This window comes from Siphateles boraxobius, unplaced genomic scaffold (assembly GCF_051911475.1).
Source record: "Siphateles boraxobius isolate OS27281-9 unplaced genomic scaffold, OSU_SipBor_1 6, whole genome shotgun sequence".
NCBI lineage: Eukaryota > Metazoa > Chordata > Actinopteri > Cypriniformes > Leuciscidae > Siphateles > Siphateles boraxobius.
Genome location: NW_027509186.1, coordinates 23,935,308 through 23,953,259, shown reverse-complemented (window position 1 = coordinate 23,953,259; position 17,952 = coordinate 23,935,308). Strand labels below are relative to the sequence as shown.

The 17,952-nt window shown below is 38.5% G+C and overlaps 1 protein-coding gene across 5 annotated transcripts in view; it reads right to left on the bottom strand.

Moving 5' to 3' along the window:
* Positions 1 to 2,259: 2,259 nt before the first annotated feature.
* The window catches only part of pitpnm3 (PITPNM family member 3), a 161,597-nt gene continuing 145,904 nt past the window's right edge, over positions 2,260 to 17,952 (bottom strand). For 2 of the 5 annotated variants that reach the window (XR_013195945.1, XR_013195947.1), the window contains exons 11-20: positions 16,453 to 16,653; positions 15,835 to 15,983; positions 13,230 to 13,346; positions 10,275 to 10,391; positions 9,365 to 9,513; positions 8,982 to 9,131; positions 8,456 to 8,639; positions 7,064 to 7,192; positions 6,570 to 6,958; positions 2,260 to 4,989 (exon numbers count right to left, since the gene is read on the bottom strand). Coding sequence is in view for 2 of the 5 variants with exons in the window: in XM_077208299.1 (XP_077064414.1) it covers positions 6,638 to 6,958; positions 7,064 to 7,192; positions 8,456 to 8,639; positions 8,982 to 9,131; positions 9,365 to 9,513; positions 10,275 to 10,391; positions 13,230 to 13,346; positions 15,835 to 15,983; positions 16,453 to 16,653 (1,517 nt within the window). In the remaining 3 variants the exon portion in view is untranslated. Of the gene's footprint in view, positions 4,990 to 5,977; positions 6,959 to 7,063; positions 7,193 to 8,455; positions 8,640 to 8,981; positions 9,132 to 9,364; positions 9,514 to 10,274; positions 10,392 to 13,229; positions 13,347 to 15,834; positions 15,984 to 16,452; positions 16,654 to 17,952 lie in introns of those variants that run through there. The other 3 variants (XM_077208299.1, XM_077208298.1, XR_013195946.1) reach the window with 2 other exon arrangements.

Below are 17,952 nucleotides of genomic sequence, written 5' to 3'. Positions count from 1 at the left end.
TATAGGCTATGTATATTTTTATTATACGTGGCTTATTATACGTATTATAAATAGTGTTTATAATGTTAATGTTGTATTTTTTTTAACCTGTCTTTTACACCGTTTCTGAATAGGCTAATAATAAAATGTGTTTTTTTACAGCGATGTGACGCGGACGTTTCCCTCTCAACAAGACCCAGTGAGCCGCGCACAAGCGCGCATCCTTGAGATATAAATAATAGGCTAATAAATTTGAATAAAACACAAAGCCTACAGCCCTGTCTAGGCTCTTTCCTTGTACGGGTTGTGTCGAGCCATTCGTTAGTCTGGTTGTTTGATAAGAAAAAGATGAAATGTAGTTGCAATAAATGCGTCAAGAATCCGCACAACTGCAGCAGAGGATTCCTATTCTGCTGTGCGGAACTGAGGAAGAACTGATGACGGAGACAAGTCAGAGGAAAGGGGCGTTTCATTCCCGCTTAAATGTTCTACGTCAGAACAAAAAACGAAAAATCAAGCCGAATTCTTGTTTATCGTTTTTTCTAGAAAAAAATGAAAAAACGAAAAAGGAACTGTTTTCTAATTTTTCTACTTTCAATTTTAAATAAAATAATGACTGAACGAATGATACACAGATTGTAATTTTAACAATAATAGCCACTGAGAATATGTTCACCCGTTGACTTTAAGGGTGTATTCACACCAGGAAAGTCCGATAGTTCACTTGCTTTGGTCCGGACCAAATATATATATATATATATATATATTTGGTACGGTTCGCTTTCACACTGCTCTTTTTGCAAGTGAACCACAATTTGTAAACAAAACCACACGTGTGTCGTGCCGACGCGGTGTCATTGGTTGTTGCGTTAAATCTTACCCAGATACAATAGTCCTATTTTCTGATTGGCTAACAACACCAGAGGAGACGCGATTGATTCGGTTCCACAGTGAGAGCGGCGCGGCCAGAGTTTTGGGCGCTGCGGCATATTAAATATATTACAAATAGTTTTTCAGCGTGAGAAATACAATGTGTGGCGGGAGAGCGTGACAAAAGACCGAAATGAGTGACTGTCACGCTCAATGCGTGACACTTGAGAGCCCTGTCACTCATTCATTCATTCATTCAATATTCCAATGATGCACACACGACGCGTAGAAAGACGCGCAACAATATCTTGTGGCCAGACAGCGCGCCGGAATGGAATGTAGGCTACAACAGATCACTTTCCCATAATGCAACTCCGACTACGGAAGCCTGTTAACTCAAAGGCGCAGTGCTTTCTTGCAATTGGGTCGGTTCTTGTTCACACCGTAAACGAACCGTACCAGAGTTCGTTTGGAACCGTACCGAGACCACCTCTTCAGCTGGGTCTCGGTTCGGTTGTTTGGTCCGCACCCGAGTTCGATTCCCAGATAGCAAAATTGTTCCGGGCCTTTTATGGCCCAAAAACTGGCAATCATACCGCCAGGAATGCAGGGCCAAAACCGGCCCAAACAGTTTTGCCAAAAGCACGCCAGAAAGCTGCCAGAAAAATGCCAATGCCTTACCAGACGAGATCCAGAAGACCCTAAACTGGCCCATATTCACGCCATATATCCCTCCACCACCTCTAGAGGCGCCACCACCGATTCCGGAACTCTTCAGGGTTGCCATCCATTTGCCAACATCGTACACAAACCAAACAAATGCCAGAAGAATCCAGAAACGGCCCGGAAGATTTTGCTATCTGGGTTGCTGTATTCACACCTGCCCAAAAGGTCCGCACCAAGGGGGTAAACGAACTACAGTTCGATTCAATCGAACCAAACAAGGCAGGTGTGAATACACCCTGAAAGACATGTGACAATATCCTGAAAACTGTCCCTTGAGAGGGAAAGAAAAAGTTAAGTTCGCTAGAAACCTGTTGTCTGCACATTTGTCCCTTTCAAGGATATAAGTTATTGAGCTCGGTTTAATCTACTCAGAGTGGCGGACACAATGAATGCTGAAGACAAAACCGACTGGTGTGTTTTGGTTCAAAATCACTCACTTTTTGCTCAGGGATAATTTACAGCAGCGCAAAAGAGATTTGTATACATATTAAAGAATAGGTCAGTCCATCTAAAGTGTTGTGACTCTTGACAGAGTAAGTATTATAATAACACTGAGCTGCTTCCTGTATGTGTGTGTGAATTGATAGAGCTGTACTCACCATTCAGGCTGGTCAGAAAAAAAGGCCACAACTCCACACGTCTTCACAGTACTGACAGAGCCAAAGTTTAAATGGATATATCAAACAGGTTTTACAATGGTTTATTTAGTTAGTATACAGCTCGGTATTGGCCCAACAGAAGCACATTCACTGAAATAGACTGACTGGACCATATACCACAATAATACATGTTGTCAAGAGACCTTTTATGGGAGGCCACTGACACAGTTACGTATTGAATATGTCCTTTAATTGTTTTAAAATACAAATATACTTTTTCACACACCATCCAAGAATATAGATATTAGACAAATAAATATACCTCTTGATAAGGCTGAAAACAAGTCCATATACCGTATATTGACAATTCAGCAATGTCGTTTCAATGATCACACACACAAAAGAATTAAAAAGTCTGCCTATAAAATCTACACAAATTACAGGCTCAGTTTAAAACTTGAACTATCAGAGGATCAAAAGGCCACTAGCACAATCTCTGATTAAAAATATATACAATAAATACAAAAATCTCCAAACTAACACTCACACAAGACTTGCATACACGTAATGTACATAGACATAAAGATACAGATCCACACAGACCAAAACACTCATGCCTATCCACTTTCACACAGTTTATAGGGAAATATAAATAATTACAGTTAATTATACAATAAAATAATAAATATTTAAGTTGTGAAATTGCAATTTTCAACAGACAGCCCCATACAAAATACCAACAAACAAAAAAAAACAGTAATTGCAATAGGAAAAAATGTGACATTACAAGAACTACTGACTGTGGACAACCTCTGGCAGAGTCATGTTGACACCAGCATTATAACGGTCTGATAGTGTCTTTTCTTCAAACACAGTAGTTTATTTACATGTATTTATTGTAACACCAAATTGTTATCCTCAAGTAAAGCATCAAATACTAATATAGTATGTTCTTCAACAAGACCATCATACTCAGTGAGATGGATTTACATTTACATTTATTCATTTAGCTGACGCTTTTATCCAAAGCGACTTACAATTGCTATATGTCAGAGGTCGCACGCCTCTGGAGCAACTAGGGGTTAAGTGTCTTGCTCAGGGACACATTGGTGTCTCACAGCGGATTCGAACCCGGGTCTCTCACACCAAAGGCATGTGTCTTATCCACTGCGCCATCACCACCCCTATTTACGATTTTACACCCGATTTACATGTAAACAATATCAAATGTCGGTTTGCGCAAGTCGTTGTACCAATAAAACTGATTAATGTGACAAAGACATCTTGACAACCAAAGTCACGTTACAATACAAATTTAAAACAGTAATTTGGCCAGTGCACTACAAAAAATATTTTCGCTATCAGATTTTTTATTTTTGGTTTTCAGTCAAATTATATAAATATTCTTAACAAGATGCATTTGCTTAAGAAACAAAATAAAAATAAAATATTAAGACGTATTCAGAGAATATACACACTACCGTTCAAAAGTTTGGGGTCAGTAAGATATTTTAATGTTTTTGGAAGTCTCTTATGCTCTCCAATGCATTTATTTGATTAAAAATACAATAAAAACTGTAATACTATAAAATATTATTTAAAAAAAATGTTTTAAGTGATTTATTCATGTTATGGCAAAGCTGAATTTTCAGCAGCCATTACTCCAGTCTTCTGTGTCACATGATCATAATATTTTTATGGAAACAGTGATGTTTTCAGGATTCTTTAATGAAGAGAGGGGGGGGGGGGGACTCATAAATTTCTTTCAAAAATAATAAAAAATCCTTATGAACGGTAGTGTATGTTCTTTAATAAAATGTATATGTTTTTATAAATAATTATTTGTCCTACCCTATTGGAATTTTTATTCAAATCTAACAATGTTTATTTTATTTATCTATTCCCAATATACTGTAAAAAATAACTATAATGCTTCAAGTAAATGTATCTTGTTTTAAGGATGTTTAAATATTTGTACTGGAAAAAGAGACAAAATACTGATTAAGAAAATGCTTTATTGCAGTGTGAGCACTGCTGCAGTCAGCTATTGCCACACTCATAAACATCAAACATACTGCAGTATGTTTGTCTCAGTGCCACTTATATTTACAACATGGGTTATAGAGACAGGCACAGATAAAACATCGATAGGTATAAATATGCTTCTGCAGTGTACCAGAGATCTGCGAGTTGTGACGTGACCCGTCAGAGGAGTGGGCGGAGTGGCCATCGCTGTCAGACTCTGTTCTGGCTGAGTGGCTGAACAGAGACGGGGCGACAAGAGTTCAGAGCAGGTCGCCACACTGGCACAAAAGGTTAATGTACAGTTTTGCAAGTCCATCTGGCCACAAGCTGGCCGTAGACAGCCGCCCAGAGAGCAGACAAATGCCTGCAATATTAAAACAGAGGGATTATTGCAAGAGTCAGCGCTGCCACCTGTCCGAGCAGCGAGATGCTCGCCCTCCCTTTTCCTCCATATTGCTTAGGCACGAAGAAATTCGATGTTTTCCCTTATCAGATATCCTCTTTCTTCCTGACAGGTGATAAAAGGAATCCTTCAGAGGATGCTAAATAAATCCAGAAGCTCCTTACGTACAACTCTCAAAAGCATCACGGACGGATGAAACATGGATGAAATTGAATTTCGAAACAAGGCTCCTCTGCTCCTGCTGCTGAAACAGAGCATCAGGACTCAAAGTTTGTGTGCCGTTGTGTCAGATCCATTCGGGCGGCACTTCACTGAGGAGTTTTTATCAGCTCAGGTGGGATCTGTCTAATTAAATGGTGTGTAATATCGGCAGAAGTAGTAAAGATGCTGTGAGTTTGAGGGAGGAGAGAGATTGTGAATTAAGGAATGCTTCGCACAGCAGTCACGCTCCAATGAGCGCCCATATAAATATCTATTCCAGTATGAAAATCATCAGAGAAAATTACAAACGGCCTCGGACGGCATCTATCTAATCATTATTTTGCAAAAGGGAAGAGCACTGGAGTCGGGGCATGTCTGTGCACTCTATTTGCGGATCACCGGGCCCAGCAGAGAAGCCTCCCAGTTGCACATTTGCATTCAGATTTGCGCAGCGTGATGGGATATGAGGCGGTGGGAGGCCCAGGCTCTATTAATAATCCTTCAGCCTTTTCTACAGTCCTGATTATGAATGAGGTGGAGCTGGAGGAGGGGTACCCTCTGATTTAATGTAGATGTCTGGAAGGATGTCGAGCCACTTGTACTGTCCCTAATCACTTTTTTCCCAATTTGACAGGATAAAGCCGCTAAATTATGCAAGGAGAAAACCGATACCGTGGGGGGTGACGTCTTACTGGAGTCTGAATACAAAATTTGGGTTTGTTGAAATTGAATTTAGGAATATTTTACAGCACAATTGCGATGAGATGAGAATATCAGATTTGTGCTCATTTGAAATTTTTATTTAAATCAAAATTTCAAATATGAACATGCTCCATTCTTCAATAAAAATCTATTTATAATGATTATAGACTAAATCAAAACAGCCTAAAATGCTGTTCGATAAAGGATACATTTGAGTGTTTAAAAATGGGGAAAAAACTGAATGAAAAAAAAATAAAAATCACAGAAGACGTCCGTCTAGAACAGTGATTCTCAACCCTTTTTTTAACTCCAAGACCCCTAATTTGAAGCCCCCCCGAGTAATATACAAAGCTGTTCATTTACAAACGGTTTTCTTTCACAAAAACTAGGAATGGCAGTATATTAAAATAAGTACAGTAAATAATTATAAATATTTAAAATATTTTAATTTATTAAATTCAAGAACTAAATGTTTTTATAGTTTACACTTTTTATTAACAATGAATTTACATGACTTTTACATTTTGTGATTACAGGGATTTCAATTTAATATTTTTTTCAACCATTATACAATTTTTATACATTGTATTGTCTATTAATTTGTCATTTTTTATTACCAATAAAGTTAAATGGCTTTTCTATTTTGTGATAACAGGGTTATTCAAAAAAATCTACTCACAAAAAGCTATTTCTACCCAATAAAATGTAAAAAAAAATATATACATTTTAATGTATATACATTTGTTTGTATATAAAAAACTTCTATTTAGCATTAAGATTTAGATTAAGATTTTATTAATTTCCATGACTTTCCATAACTTTCCATGACATGAAAGATTTCAGATAACATTTTGTTTCATAGGTTTTTTTGGTTGTAGTTTATTATAAATCTTTTTTGTCTTATTTTAAATAATTTTAAGTGATCTTGTGGCCCCCTTGGAAGTGTTCTGAGGCCCCCTAGTGGGTCCCAATCCCCCTGATTGAGAGCCACTGGTGAACAGCATGTTTACATTCAAATAGAATCACAATGAAATGCAAAAATGTGTTTTGTGTGAATGGCTTACCTAGGCTCTGTCCACCGAGAGATCATTCCCATGTGTCCTTTTTTCATCCCTGCTATGTTTCTCTTGGGTCAGGGAGTGGTGTCACCACGGTGAATGGACCCCCGTGCCCACATGGCATTGCCTGGACCCCCTCCACCCCCGTGGTCCTTGTCCGACTCGGGTTGGCTCTGTGCTCGTTCTGGCTTAGGGTTGGGTGTCATGGGTGGCTCAGGCTGCTGCACCGACATCGTGCGACGAAGGTGTGTGCGCTTACACAAGAAGTCCGGTTTGGCCGAAAGACCAAATGAGCCCTTTCGAAGCACCATTCGCACTGAAGAGGTCTTCTTGGTCCGGGCTCTGTGACTGAACTGCAGAGAGGAGAGATGTACCGCGTAGCCCTCGCTCAGGAACTGTGATGGATCACAAGACATGAGAAAATTATTAGAGAAAACTTGATCATTTTTGACCGGTTATGGTGGAAATTGAATGAAAGACGAGGAAGAATCAAAGTTAACCTGGCACTGATTCTGGTACTTCTTGGAGGGCCGTCCCACTATATATATCTGGTTGGGGTTGAGGTCCAGCATGCTATAGACGGAAATGTCTTTCATGGAGCCGTAGGCACAGTTGATTTTAATGTGACACTGCCAACATGAGAAAAGGTCAAAGTGTGATAGACGGCCTGAGGATACACTACGAAAACACCTCAGTTCTTCCAGTGTGACTACTCGTGCGTGAGACAGGGGAAGTGAGCATGAGAGAACTAGGCTAAGAGATACAAAAAAGGAAAAAAAGAAAAGAAAAGTGATTTTCATTCCTACTATGGGGTATGGTATACTTTTATGTCCCCATCATATGTCTAATATACACTGTTGTTCAAAAATTTGGTGTCTAACATTTTTTTGCAAGAAGTCTTCAGAAATCATTCTAATAGGATGATTTGATGCTCAAGAAACATTTCTTACTATTTTCAATGTTAAAAAATTGCTGCCTCATATTTTTGTGGAAACTGAGACAGATTTTTGGGGTGTTTCTTTAATGTATTGAAGTTCAAAAGAACAGTGTTTTTTTTATTATAAATGATTTTACTGTCACTTTTGAACAATTTAATGTGTTCTTGCTAAATAAAAGTATTAATTTCTTTAAAAAATGTAACTAATCCCAAAACACAATTAATTGAATTGTGAGTAATTTCAGAATTTTAAATAATCTCACTGGTTTTAATCGATGTTTCAAATTCTGCCATTTTCTCAGGTGCTTTTGACATGAGAATCTGGCAGTTTAATAAACAATAGAGGTGTCTCTTTATTTTTTCTTAAATTACAATATTTCAAATCAATGCATGTTTTCTGAAGAAAACTGTTTCAATTGGTAATTATTTTTAAAAAATATAGGTCCTCAACTTCACTTTCTTTTATGTTAGTCTACCAAAAGTCTACCATCATCCTCCAGCAAGTGACATTGTTTTTGGTGGCAAGACAACAGCAAAAACACCACAAAGTATTAGGAATGTATTTGATGAAATCTGTGATGTTTTGATGAATTAGTTGGTTCTCTTTTTTACTCTTATTTTTGATAAAATCAAAAAATCTATATAATAGGAAATTGGAAAGATGGTTAATTAAACAATAATCAAATTGACACCCTCATTTTAATCCCTCACTGAGCAATGGTTAAATTCAGCATTTTATTTACATCCTGTTTGGCTTCCTGTTCATTTTCCACCGTGTACATAAGATGACGTTATGATTCAAAGCACATTTCTGAAAGTCTAGTGTACCCATTTATAGAAACACTTACTTAAACTACAACACAGCCATATTCATATATAGTTCAAAAAAAGTACTGCAGAACAGGAATGGCCTACTGTATATAGTATGTGTGGACAGGATAGCAGATAGATTTACCTCTTGCACCAGGTTCCTGAGGAAGATGGTTTTCTGGCGAAGTGGGTCGTGCACCAACCCCTCTGAAAAGAAGATCATTCCCTGGGGGAAGTTGTGTTGAGACAGCCAGGACACAACCCTCTGCTTCTGCATGTCTGGACGGCCAGTGATGTAAATAATCAGGTAGCCCAGGTCCTGCCAGTGCCTGCATGCAAAATACTATCATTTACCCTCTGCACAATCCCATGATTTGGGGACTGATTTCAGGATAGTCATAGCGCCCGGTCCTCCAACAACAGATTGCATTTGACAAAGCAGTAAATTTGCCCAAGGACAGTCTGGGAAACAACCCAAGATTGTCCATTTGTGAATCCCAAACCCCATCTGATATCTGGTTTCAGCACTTCCCTATCTGTCTATTAAATGAAATCCAATTGTGTTTCACCGGCAGGCCAGTTCTTTTCAATATTGCTATGGCATGAAATGAAAGCATCGATTCTCTCTCTCACACACATTTACACACAAAGCCACCTAGTGAATTTGTTACCTGACCACATCCACAGCTCCGGGCCGTACTTTAGGGTCACTGCCCATAATAGAAACACTAGCGGCAAATGAACCGTCGATGCTAAAGACGACACACTCCATCCCCCGTGGCAACACCGTCAGGAAGGCCTCTGCGCTCGTCTGGTCACCCCTGCAAGGAAAGAGTGACATGAAGTGCGAGGAGAACAAAGATCCGGCTCTTGATCAAACCCGAGATCAATTTAACAACGAGGAGTTGTTCTCCTTCAGCCCTCAGGGTGAGAGTTTTACGAGTGCCAATTGAACGCTTCTTGGTATCCTTGCAAATTATCCCCGCTGAGACAACCTTGAGATACAGCACTTTTGGATACATTACAAGTAATCTTCAGAGTCCCATTGACTTACTTGACAACCATTTTAATGGGGTAGACTCCCACGGCCAGCTTTTTGGTTTTGGGAATGGTGTAGGTCACTCTGCCACTGCTGTTGGTCACCTCTGTGTCTAAGTGCACCCAGCGACCAGACTGTGGCTGGGTCATCACGTACACATCGACCTGAGAGACAAAACAACAAAGAAACAGACAGTGAGAAGGAGCGAATGAGATGTAGGGAGATTATTGAGGTATACTAGGGTTATCACGACAATATTATGAAATATTATTACAATTTTAAATAATTCTATATTTAAATAGTTTATATTTTAATATACTTTAAAAAATAATTTATTTCTGTGATGCAAAGCTGAACTTTCAGCATCATTACACCAAGTCTTCAGTTTTACATGATCCTACATGAAGAACAGCATTTATATAAACTGGTATTCAAGTATTTGTCAATAACATTAAATTGTAATTAAAAATCATTCGGAATTAAATAAAGAGAAGTGGTTTTGTTTTTTTCCTTTTCAATATTGATTTGATTAATATTTACAACATAAATCGATATTTTAACAACAATATTAGATTTTTTTCTTGACTCAACATTTTCCAACCTCTTAAAGTATAACGATAATGTTTACATTAGAACTTCGCCAAGATGGCCAATATTTTAGTTATTGGCTTCAAAATGTAAATGATAAATACTTTCCAAGTATGCAAGTGCTCTTCCAGAGAATAGAGTGGGTACTGATACTGTAAAAGATACTGGTAAGGGAGCATGATTTTATTTTAGTAACAACTTGGGGTCGAAGTGCCAGTACTTTTGAGTACTGTTGCACTGTTTAAAAAACAACCCCAAAAACCTTCCACTGACATTTATGCATGCAAATAGCTTGTTTAAATATATATTAAATGATAATGGACCAGTGCTCTCTCACCTTTTCACCAGTCAGGGTTACCATATCCAGAGGACCATACATAAAACGACCAACCAGGGTCTGGTGCCCGTCCTCGGTCGCAATGACATCATTGACTCTGTGGTTGGCAGTAACATTCTTCAGACAGAAAGTGGAGATATTAGGTTGTCTCTTCTTTACTCTTATTGTGGCAAATAATACAACATTTTTTAAATTAAACTGATAATACACCATTACTGATAGATGGGGGAAAAAAGAGAAAGGGGCAGTTTCATAAGTATGCAGTACAAAGTCCTTCCAAAAGAGGGTGTCACACTCTAATCCTTCCCTTCTTCAATAAATTTCATTTTAATGATAACGCTGTTCTACACAGAACCCAGTGAAGAAAAATCCTACAGCCCCTGCTGAGAGTGAAATGTGAAATTAAAGCAAGCAAAAGACAGAGCTATGCAAATCCTGAGAATAACTGTCCGCAGTCACCTTCATGCCAGCGGAGGAAGCAGACAAACATAGAGAGGAAGATAAACACAAGAAGCTTTTACTCTGCCGCTTTATAGAGCAAAGGCAAGACTTTTGAGACAGCGTCTGAATTCACAAAAGCTTCTCCCATAAGTAAACGTCCCATTCACATACCAGCTATTATAGTAAAACTAATGCTCTATGCATGAGAGATCGTCATACTGATACTTGAATTAGCAAGCCCCACTAAAAAATATCAGTTTAAGTTAGCATGTCATGTAAACATTGACAACCAGAAATCGCCAACTCATTTTGTAAAATTAATAATTTCAGGTCATTTAGTCATGTTAGTGTGAATGTCACTTTAAAAAATAACTACTTAGCATAGTCTCTTTAGGATCAGAAGCTAAGTACTGTGACTTTGTTAATATTATGCTATCATGTTAGTATGGCATGAGCCCACACAGAGCTGTACAGCCCTGTAAATAATTAGACCACACAAGCTAATGAGACTGATTGTGCAGATTTATCATTTAATGAAGCAGTTAAACATTACCCAGCTTGCAGCCATTTACATATTGATCAAGTCAGCCAATAAATCATCTTGGCACTGGCCTATACATGATTGCCATTTGATGGGCTATCCAAACAGACACGTACTGATGCGATGTGCGCACACTGCCAATGAGTAGCAGAGCATATGTGCTGGTGACACACCTGAGTGGATCTTCAGACACAAGACTGATCCAACATGGGAGCATGTTGCTATGTAGGAAAAGCATGGATTTAGGTAGGTGGCAACTTTATGCCTTGCAGGTCGTTCACTGAGCCAAAATTATGCAGCATATATACACAAATGCACAAGCATATAAAGACACTCACAACAGAATCGGGAATCAGTCTTTCGAAAACAACACAACCACATAGAAACGCCTTTGAAAGGCTAGCATGAGCTCTGATCAAACTCTATTGAGGCCATTGAGAAGGGCTCAGCGGGCGGAAGAAATGCATGCAGATCAAGGTCCTGAATTATCAAAACACCATTCCCTGTGAAATGAAAAGGTAGCAGTGATAATACACAGAAGTGTTTCTGTAAGCTATACTTAATTTCACTGAAGGACTGGGAAGAACTAGTCTTTGTTATGGCGGGTTCTTTTGAACGTGAGCCTAACACATACCCAAGTAAGCCTGCACAGGCACTAGTTTTCAACAGCACTGTTAGGTAATTGTGTTGATGTGCCTCCGAGCACTAAATCAAGGTCGACTGTGATGCTTATTTTCGTAAAGCACAGATTTCTGCCCACACGCACTGAGCTATTGTGGCGCATTTGAGAAACTCAAAGCATTGGCAGAGAGGGGATATTTTTAGTTCTTCTACAATGTCAGGACTGCTGCAGTCCACATTTTTACTTGAGTGATATGAGTGTGTGAGTGTACGACTGTCTGCAGACCAGAATCTGAAATTAGTCAGGGCTCCTGGGTGGAAATGCCATTGAAAGGGACATACTGTAAACGCTATGAATATTTAAATGTAGGGGCCAAAAAATGTCCCCAATAGAAACAGCTATTACACCAAATTTACATTGACAGCAGACAGTATACTTTACAATCTGACATTGAGACCAGACAATTATTTTACATTAAGCACTGATATTAAAATTCTGCCGCATATCGATAAGCTGATAAATATTTTAATGTTATGGCTGATAATATTCTAAAAATAAAACATTACATTTAAAAAAAGTCAAATATTCCACTAACAATTAAAAAAATAAACCACTAACAATACAGATAAATAATTTTAATGCGCCATTTCAAGTTGGCAAGAAATGGAAATTTACCCTTTCTATTTTCTAAATGCATATTGTGAACCATTCATGTACGTTTCAATTTTTTTAAATTCTGATCTCATAATTTTTTAATCATAAGGGGATTATTTGGTGAAAACTATTAACATATGGTATGCCAGACATTTCCAATAATTTCATCCTCACATTTCTTAACAATCGTCTGCAAGCTCGCATTCAGATTTGTCTCCATTTTTCTTATTCAATAATCCATTTCACTATGTCACAAAATTATAAAAAAATTTATCTGCAGCTACTTCCGTTACATTGCAATAAGGATCCAACATTGACAGATACAATAAAAAAAGTATCAGCCGATATGCAAAATAGTACCAATATATCATGCAGTGCAATTTATAAGGCTAGAAAAAACATTTCCACATATTAGATTCTGAAAATCAAGTCTATTACCTCTTAATAAAGATATGACCCTGCTGCAAACAGATACTTCAATCACATTGACATCTAACTGATGGCTAGCCCTACTCAGCAGATTTCATGCACAGAGGTCTACAATTAAATCACAACAGACACTTATAATGAAGAAAAAGTTGATCTTGCATTACGTCATCAGCAGGCCTGGGCTAAAGAGCAAAGCTTAATGGTGTTTGGAGATCTTCCAATGCATGTGAGGGTGTGTTTTTGTCAGCACGGCCGTGTTTGTCCTTACCCTAAGTTTGACGTGCGTGCGCCTGCGTAGCCACTTCTCTCTTGGGCTTGAAGGAGAGAAGGGGGCGGAGTCAGAGTTGTCTGTCTCTTGGGCTTTCGCAAAGTCACAGTGCATCACCTGTCAATCAATCACAAAGATATTAGCAACCAACCATTACTATCATCAAGAGGCTGTTCAACCTCTAAGGGAGATTAGAGGTAAAGTGTGTCATTTCTGCGGCACTAGAAACAGCACACAGCAATTGCAATTGTTTTTCAATAGTTAATAAGTTTCCTGCTTGCCCTTGGTTGGAAAACATATAATCCCACCCTAAATGTATGCCACTGGTTAAGCCAGATGCAGAGATGTTAGAAAACAAATTGCTTTTAGTAGTATTACACATTATACTTGGATAGAAATTATTCAAAATGGACAATAAAATGTCAAGTCATACATTTATATATAGCTTTATACAATACAGATTGTTTCAAAGCAGCTTCACAGTTATAAGGAAAAGAACAGAATCAATGATGCAAACTTCATCTATGAATTCATTCATATTTTGCTGTAAAGCGGCTCTAAAAGGATAATACTGTAATTATTTAACTCAAGTCAGTTCAGTGTTGGTTCAGTTCAGTTTAATAACTGTTTAAAATGTGTAGTAATGTGTTAATCCAACTATGAATCAGCAATATTGTCCTTTTTTCTTAAGGAATGACAAATCAAGCTGTAATCATTTTCCATCCAAGCGCAGATAATAATAAATGCTATTTTCCTCAAGGATAAACAACAAAACATTATCTAAATGCTGCAACTGAGCTGGTCTGATTGAATCAAAGTGCAGGTATAAAAACTTCAAATGAAATACGAGTCTCATAATTGGTATTTTTTTCTGTTTCCTGCAGCAACATAGCTTGCTACTATGAGAAATACACCAACAATCAAAAGCGTTTTTATGACCTCTGGTATTTCAAGAAAAGTTCACTCGGTGGATTCGGGTGTAGATGAAACGTCTTTGTTGCTGAAATATTTGAGCCATATCAAGGGGATCATGTTTACTAGTCTTTCGTGTTACTCTTAAGGCTTGAGGATTTGCTGAATGTGAGACGAAAGCTGCATTTGAGGACATAAATGATGTCAATCTTTGACTTTGATAAAGTTGTTTTGTCAGGGAATGCACTAACTGAATACAGGTGACACTGAAACCTAAACCAGACCCATCTTAAGACAAAGATCCAAGTGATCCATCCAAGATCCATCATTTTTATGTTCAAATGACAGTGCCAGCCAATCAGAATATATTTAATTGTTTAATATACAGCTATGTGGAACAGGTGGTAGGAACAAAGATATTTTAGTGATGCTGCAGAAACAGAAATCACATCACGTCTGTTAAGACAAGCTGCAAGTCTCATGTCAATGTTTTATTGTTAACTGAATATAAAAGCATTTTTTTTCTCTGACTGAAAAGAACCTTAATAAATATTAGATTCTGAAATTTGGAATTGTTGCCCTGCCAACTAACTGAAAGTATGTTTTTGTGCTAAAATTATATATATATATATATATACTGTATATAAAAATGTCAAAAGCACATAACAAAATTACCAAATTTAAAATGAAAACTAAAAATCTGGATGAACTTTTGTAAAAATTTGTATTAGTAAAATAACATTGTGCCACGTTGCTTGAAGCGACCATAAATGGATAAAAATCCCTAATTTCTCATACCAAACTACCCGTATTCAAATCTCTGAATGACTCTACACACTTCAGCAAGACTCCATCCTTTCACATGACACTGTGAAAACTTATCTAAATGTATAAGTGGTGTGTAATGACATGATCATGTCATAATTGTGTCTACAATAATAGCTTTCTCAGGCCCTGAGGAACGCATAATACGCTAAGGAGAGTTAACACAAATAGATCAGAATTAATACATAAAACATGAAACCAAAGCACAAACTTTCCACATAGATAACAACACTATCTGGCGAGTGACACCTAAAACGAACACTGCAGCCGGAACTCTTGTCAGCTCTATCTCTCTTTCATGCAGGCAAAGACAATTATGGAGGAACATTCAGAAATTCAGAAAGATAGATTGGTCTATGATTTGCCTAAATTGACTACTTCCTCTCCACCTGTGCCGAGACATCTTCTTAAGAATGAATTTAATAAGAGGTGCCATTTGCTTTTGACACTCTGAAGTGAAGCCTGCGTACATCTGCATTACGAAGTACATCGGTGATTTGATCTTCAAAAGTCTCTGAAAGTGAAGGATGTGCCACATTCATTTGTCTCTCAGCCAGAGGTTCGGCTGATATGAATAAAAAAGGCATATTAGAATAAGATACAGCCCTTCGGGTGAATCGAAATATCCACCACAAAAGACCAAGAGGAAGTAAGGGGATGAGTAAGAGTAACAGACAGACAGTAAGAGAACAGACAGAAATTCTGGGAACAGGGTCTCGAAAATCTTTCTTCCTTCAGTCTTGTAATGTTGTACTAATTTGATTTCTCTGGCACCATTTCTTTGACCTTAAAGATGCACAATAAAACCCCCAAAATACAGTTTAACCAAATCTGAGTGGGGCTTGGTTGTGAGTTGATGTGAATGTACCTGTCGCAGAAGGAAGGCGACCACATCGGTTGATTCCCAGTAGGAAGCGTGGAACAGGTGAGGCAGAGCCACTGTGGGAAACGCCGTCAGGACGTCCGGGCAGTACAGAGAATAATCCAACCGCTTAGACCCCCACCATGTGCTGGAGACTATCACACACACATACATTTACACAGTTTAGTTCAAAAGTTTGGGGTCAGTAATGTTTATTAAATGTTTCCCCACTTTTAAGTCTGTTTTTATAAATAATGATCAAAAGGCACACTCGCCTCTATTGTACCATTATATATTTCTCATAATCGTGAGACAGGTCTTATAAGTATAAAGCACTGTAAATAAAACTGACATATTGGACTAATAAGTGCCACTATGTCCTTTCTCTGCACGCTGAGATACGATCAACTTAAACAGGGTTAAATACACTGCGGCAGGTCTTTTGGCAGCATAGCGAGCTCTTTACACTGCATTGTTTTCTGGAGAGCAAAAAGCATCTCTAATTATGAGGTTTGTTCAGTATGGAATAAAGAGTAGGTCTGACGAAAAGATAAAAGAGCTTTAGATAAACTTAGTGAGAGTTTAATTTTGTGCCCGAAGCCCGCCCACCCGCTGCCCACTCACTGTTGGCGATGGTGCCGCTCAGCCTGCTCTCCCAGCAGCCTGATAACTGGCTGTCCATGCTGGTCAAACTGGACCTGCGGACCTCAACGCCCACCCGCCCACCTGTGCTTTGTTCCTTCTGGAGAGAGGTGGATTGCGAAGCGCCCACTGGAACCGTACTACCGGGAAGGAACACGTCAGGGTAGCTGTGGATATCGTTGACTGGAGGGAAAACAGATCATGATAGTGAAAGTTGGAAATGTAGACAGATTAGGGTTGAAACGATATAACCATTTTGGCTTTGGTACAATATCAACCTCTGCTACTAATATCAAATCAATACCTTAGGCAGAACAAACAGTCTTGGGTGACTTATGAAGTAAAACAAAATTAAACTACAAATGAAACAAAGCTTAAATAATACCACAGGTCTCCACATTACTTTTTCATACACACACACACACACACACACACACACACACACACACACACACACACACACACACACACACACACACACACACACACACACACACACACACACACACACACATATGTGAGAATCTCTTTGATTTAATGGAAAGACTGTAAATCTGAATTCATATGAATGTGTGTTTGCATGTGTGTGTGTGAGAGACAGAAATAAAGAGAACTGGATTGATTATAGCTAACACCACATCATGACCCCAGAAGAGCCTGTTTAAATTGAATTTATAAAACCTTCAGCCACTGCTAAACCAAACAACAAAAGCCTCCCTTTCACTCTCAATATAACTCACCATAACGTCAAACTATGTTTGTGCAAGGGATGTAAATGCTTCCTGACAGAGATCTCTTTTTCTCCCTCTTTGAGAATACAGAATGACATACAGGCACAAATTCTTTAAGTGACCGTCCTGGCTAATCTGTCCTTTTATATGCCTGCTGCCTCGTGCACACATGGCCTGTTATTTCTGACAGGGGAAAATTGAATCTGTTTTCATTTGACCAGCAGCCTGTGCAGAAAACATCCCATTAGGCTGGCCCACATTACTGGCTCAACCACATGCATGTATGAGCTTGAATATCGATGTGTGACCTTGGCACCAGTGTGCCACTGACCTCTACATGTACTAAAGAGCACCTCTCCTCTGTCATTCTATCAATAGGCTTCTCTCTGATTTGCCACTGGCTCACAAATATCCAGGGCTTCCATTATGACGAAAGTCACTGAAATGTGGGGGATAGGGATGGTTGGATGTCAGGAGCGTAAGAACTATCAGAAAAGAGAGGGGGAGGACACATTATACATTATATCAGCCTCCTTTCAGAAGTATAACTTGGTTTAAATGCCTAGTTGCCACAGACACACTACACTCTTGTCCACCTCATTGGACAAGACATAGTAAACACTTGCATAATAAACTGTTGTGTTACACGCTGCTCGCAAAATCCCGTCATTGCCACTTTCTTCGGCCACACTTCTTTAGTCTTATAACAGGCATTATGAGGTTTACGACCGACGTTTCCTTTTGTCAGTAG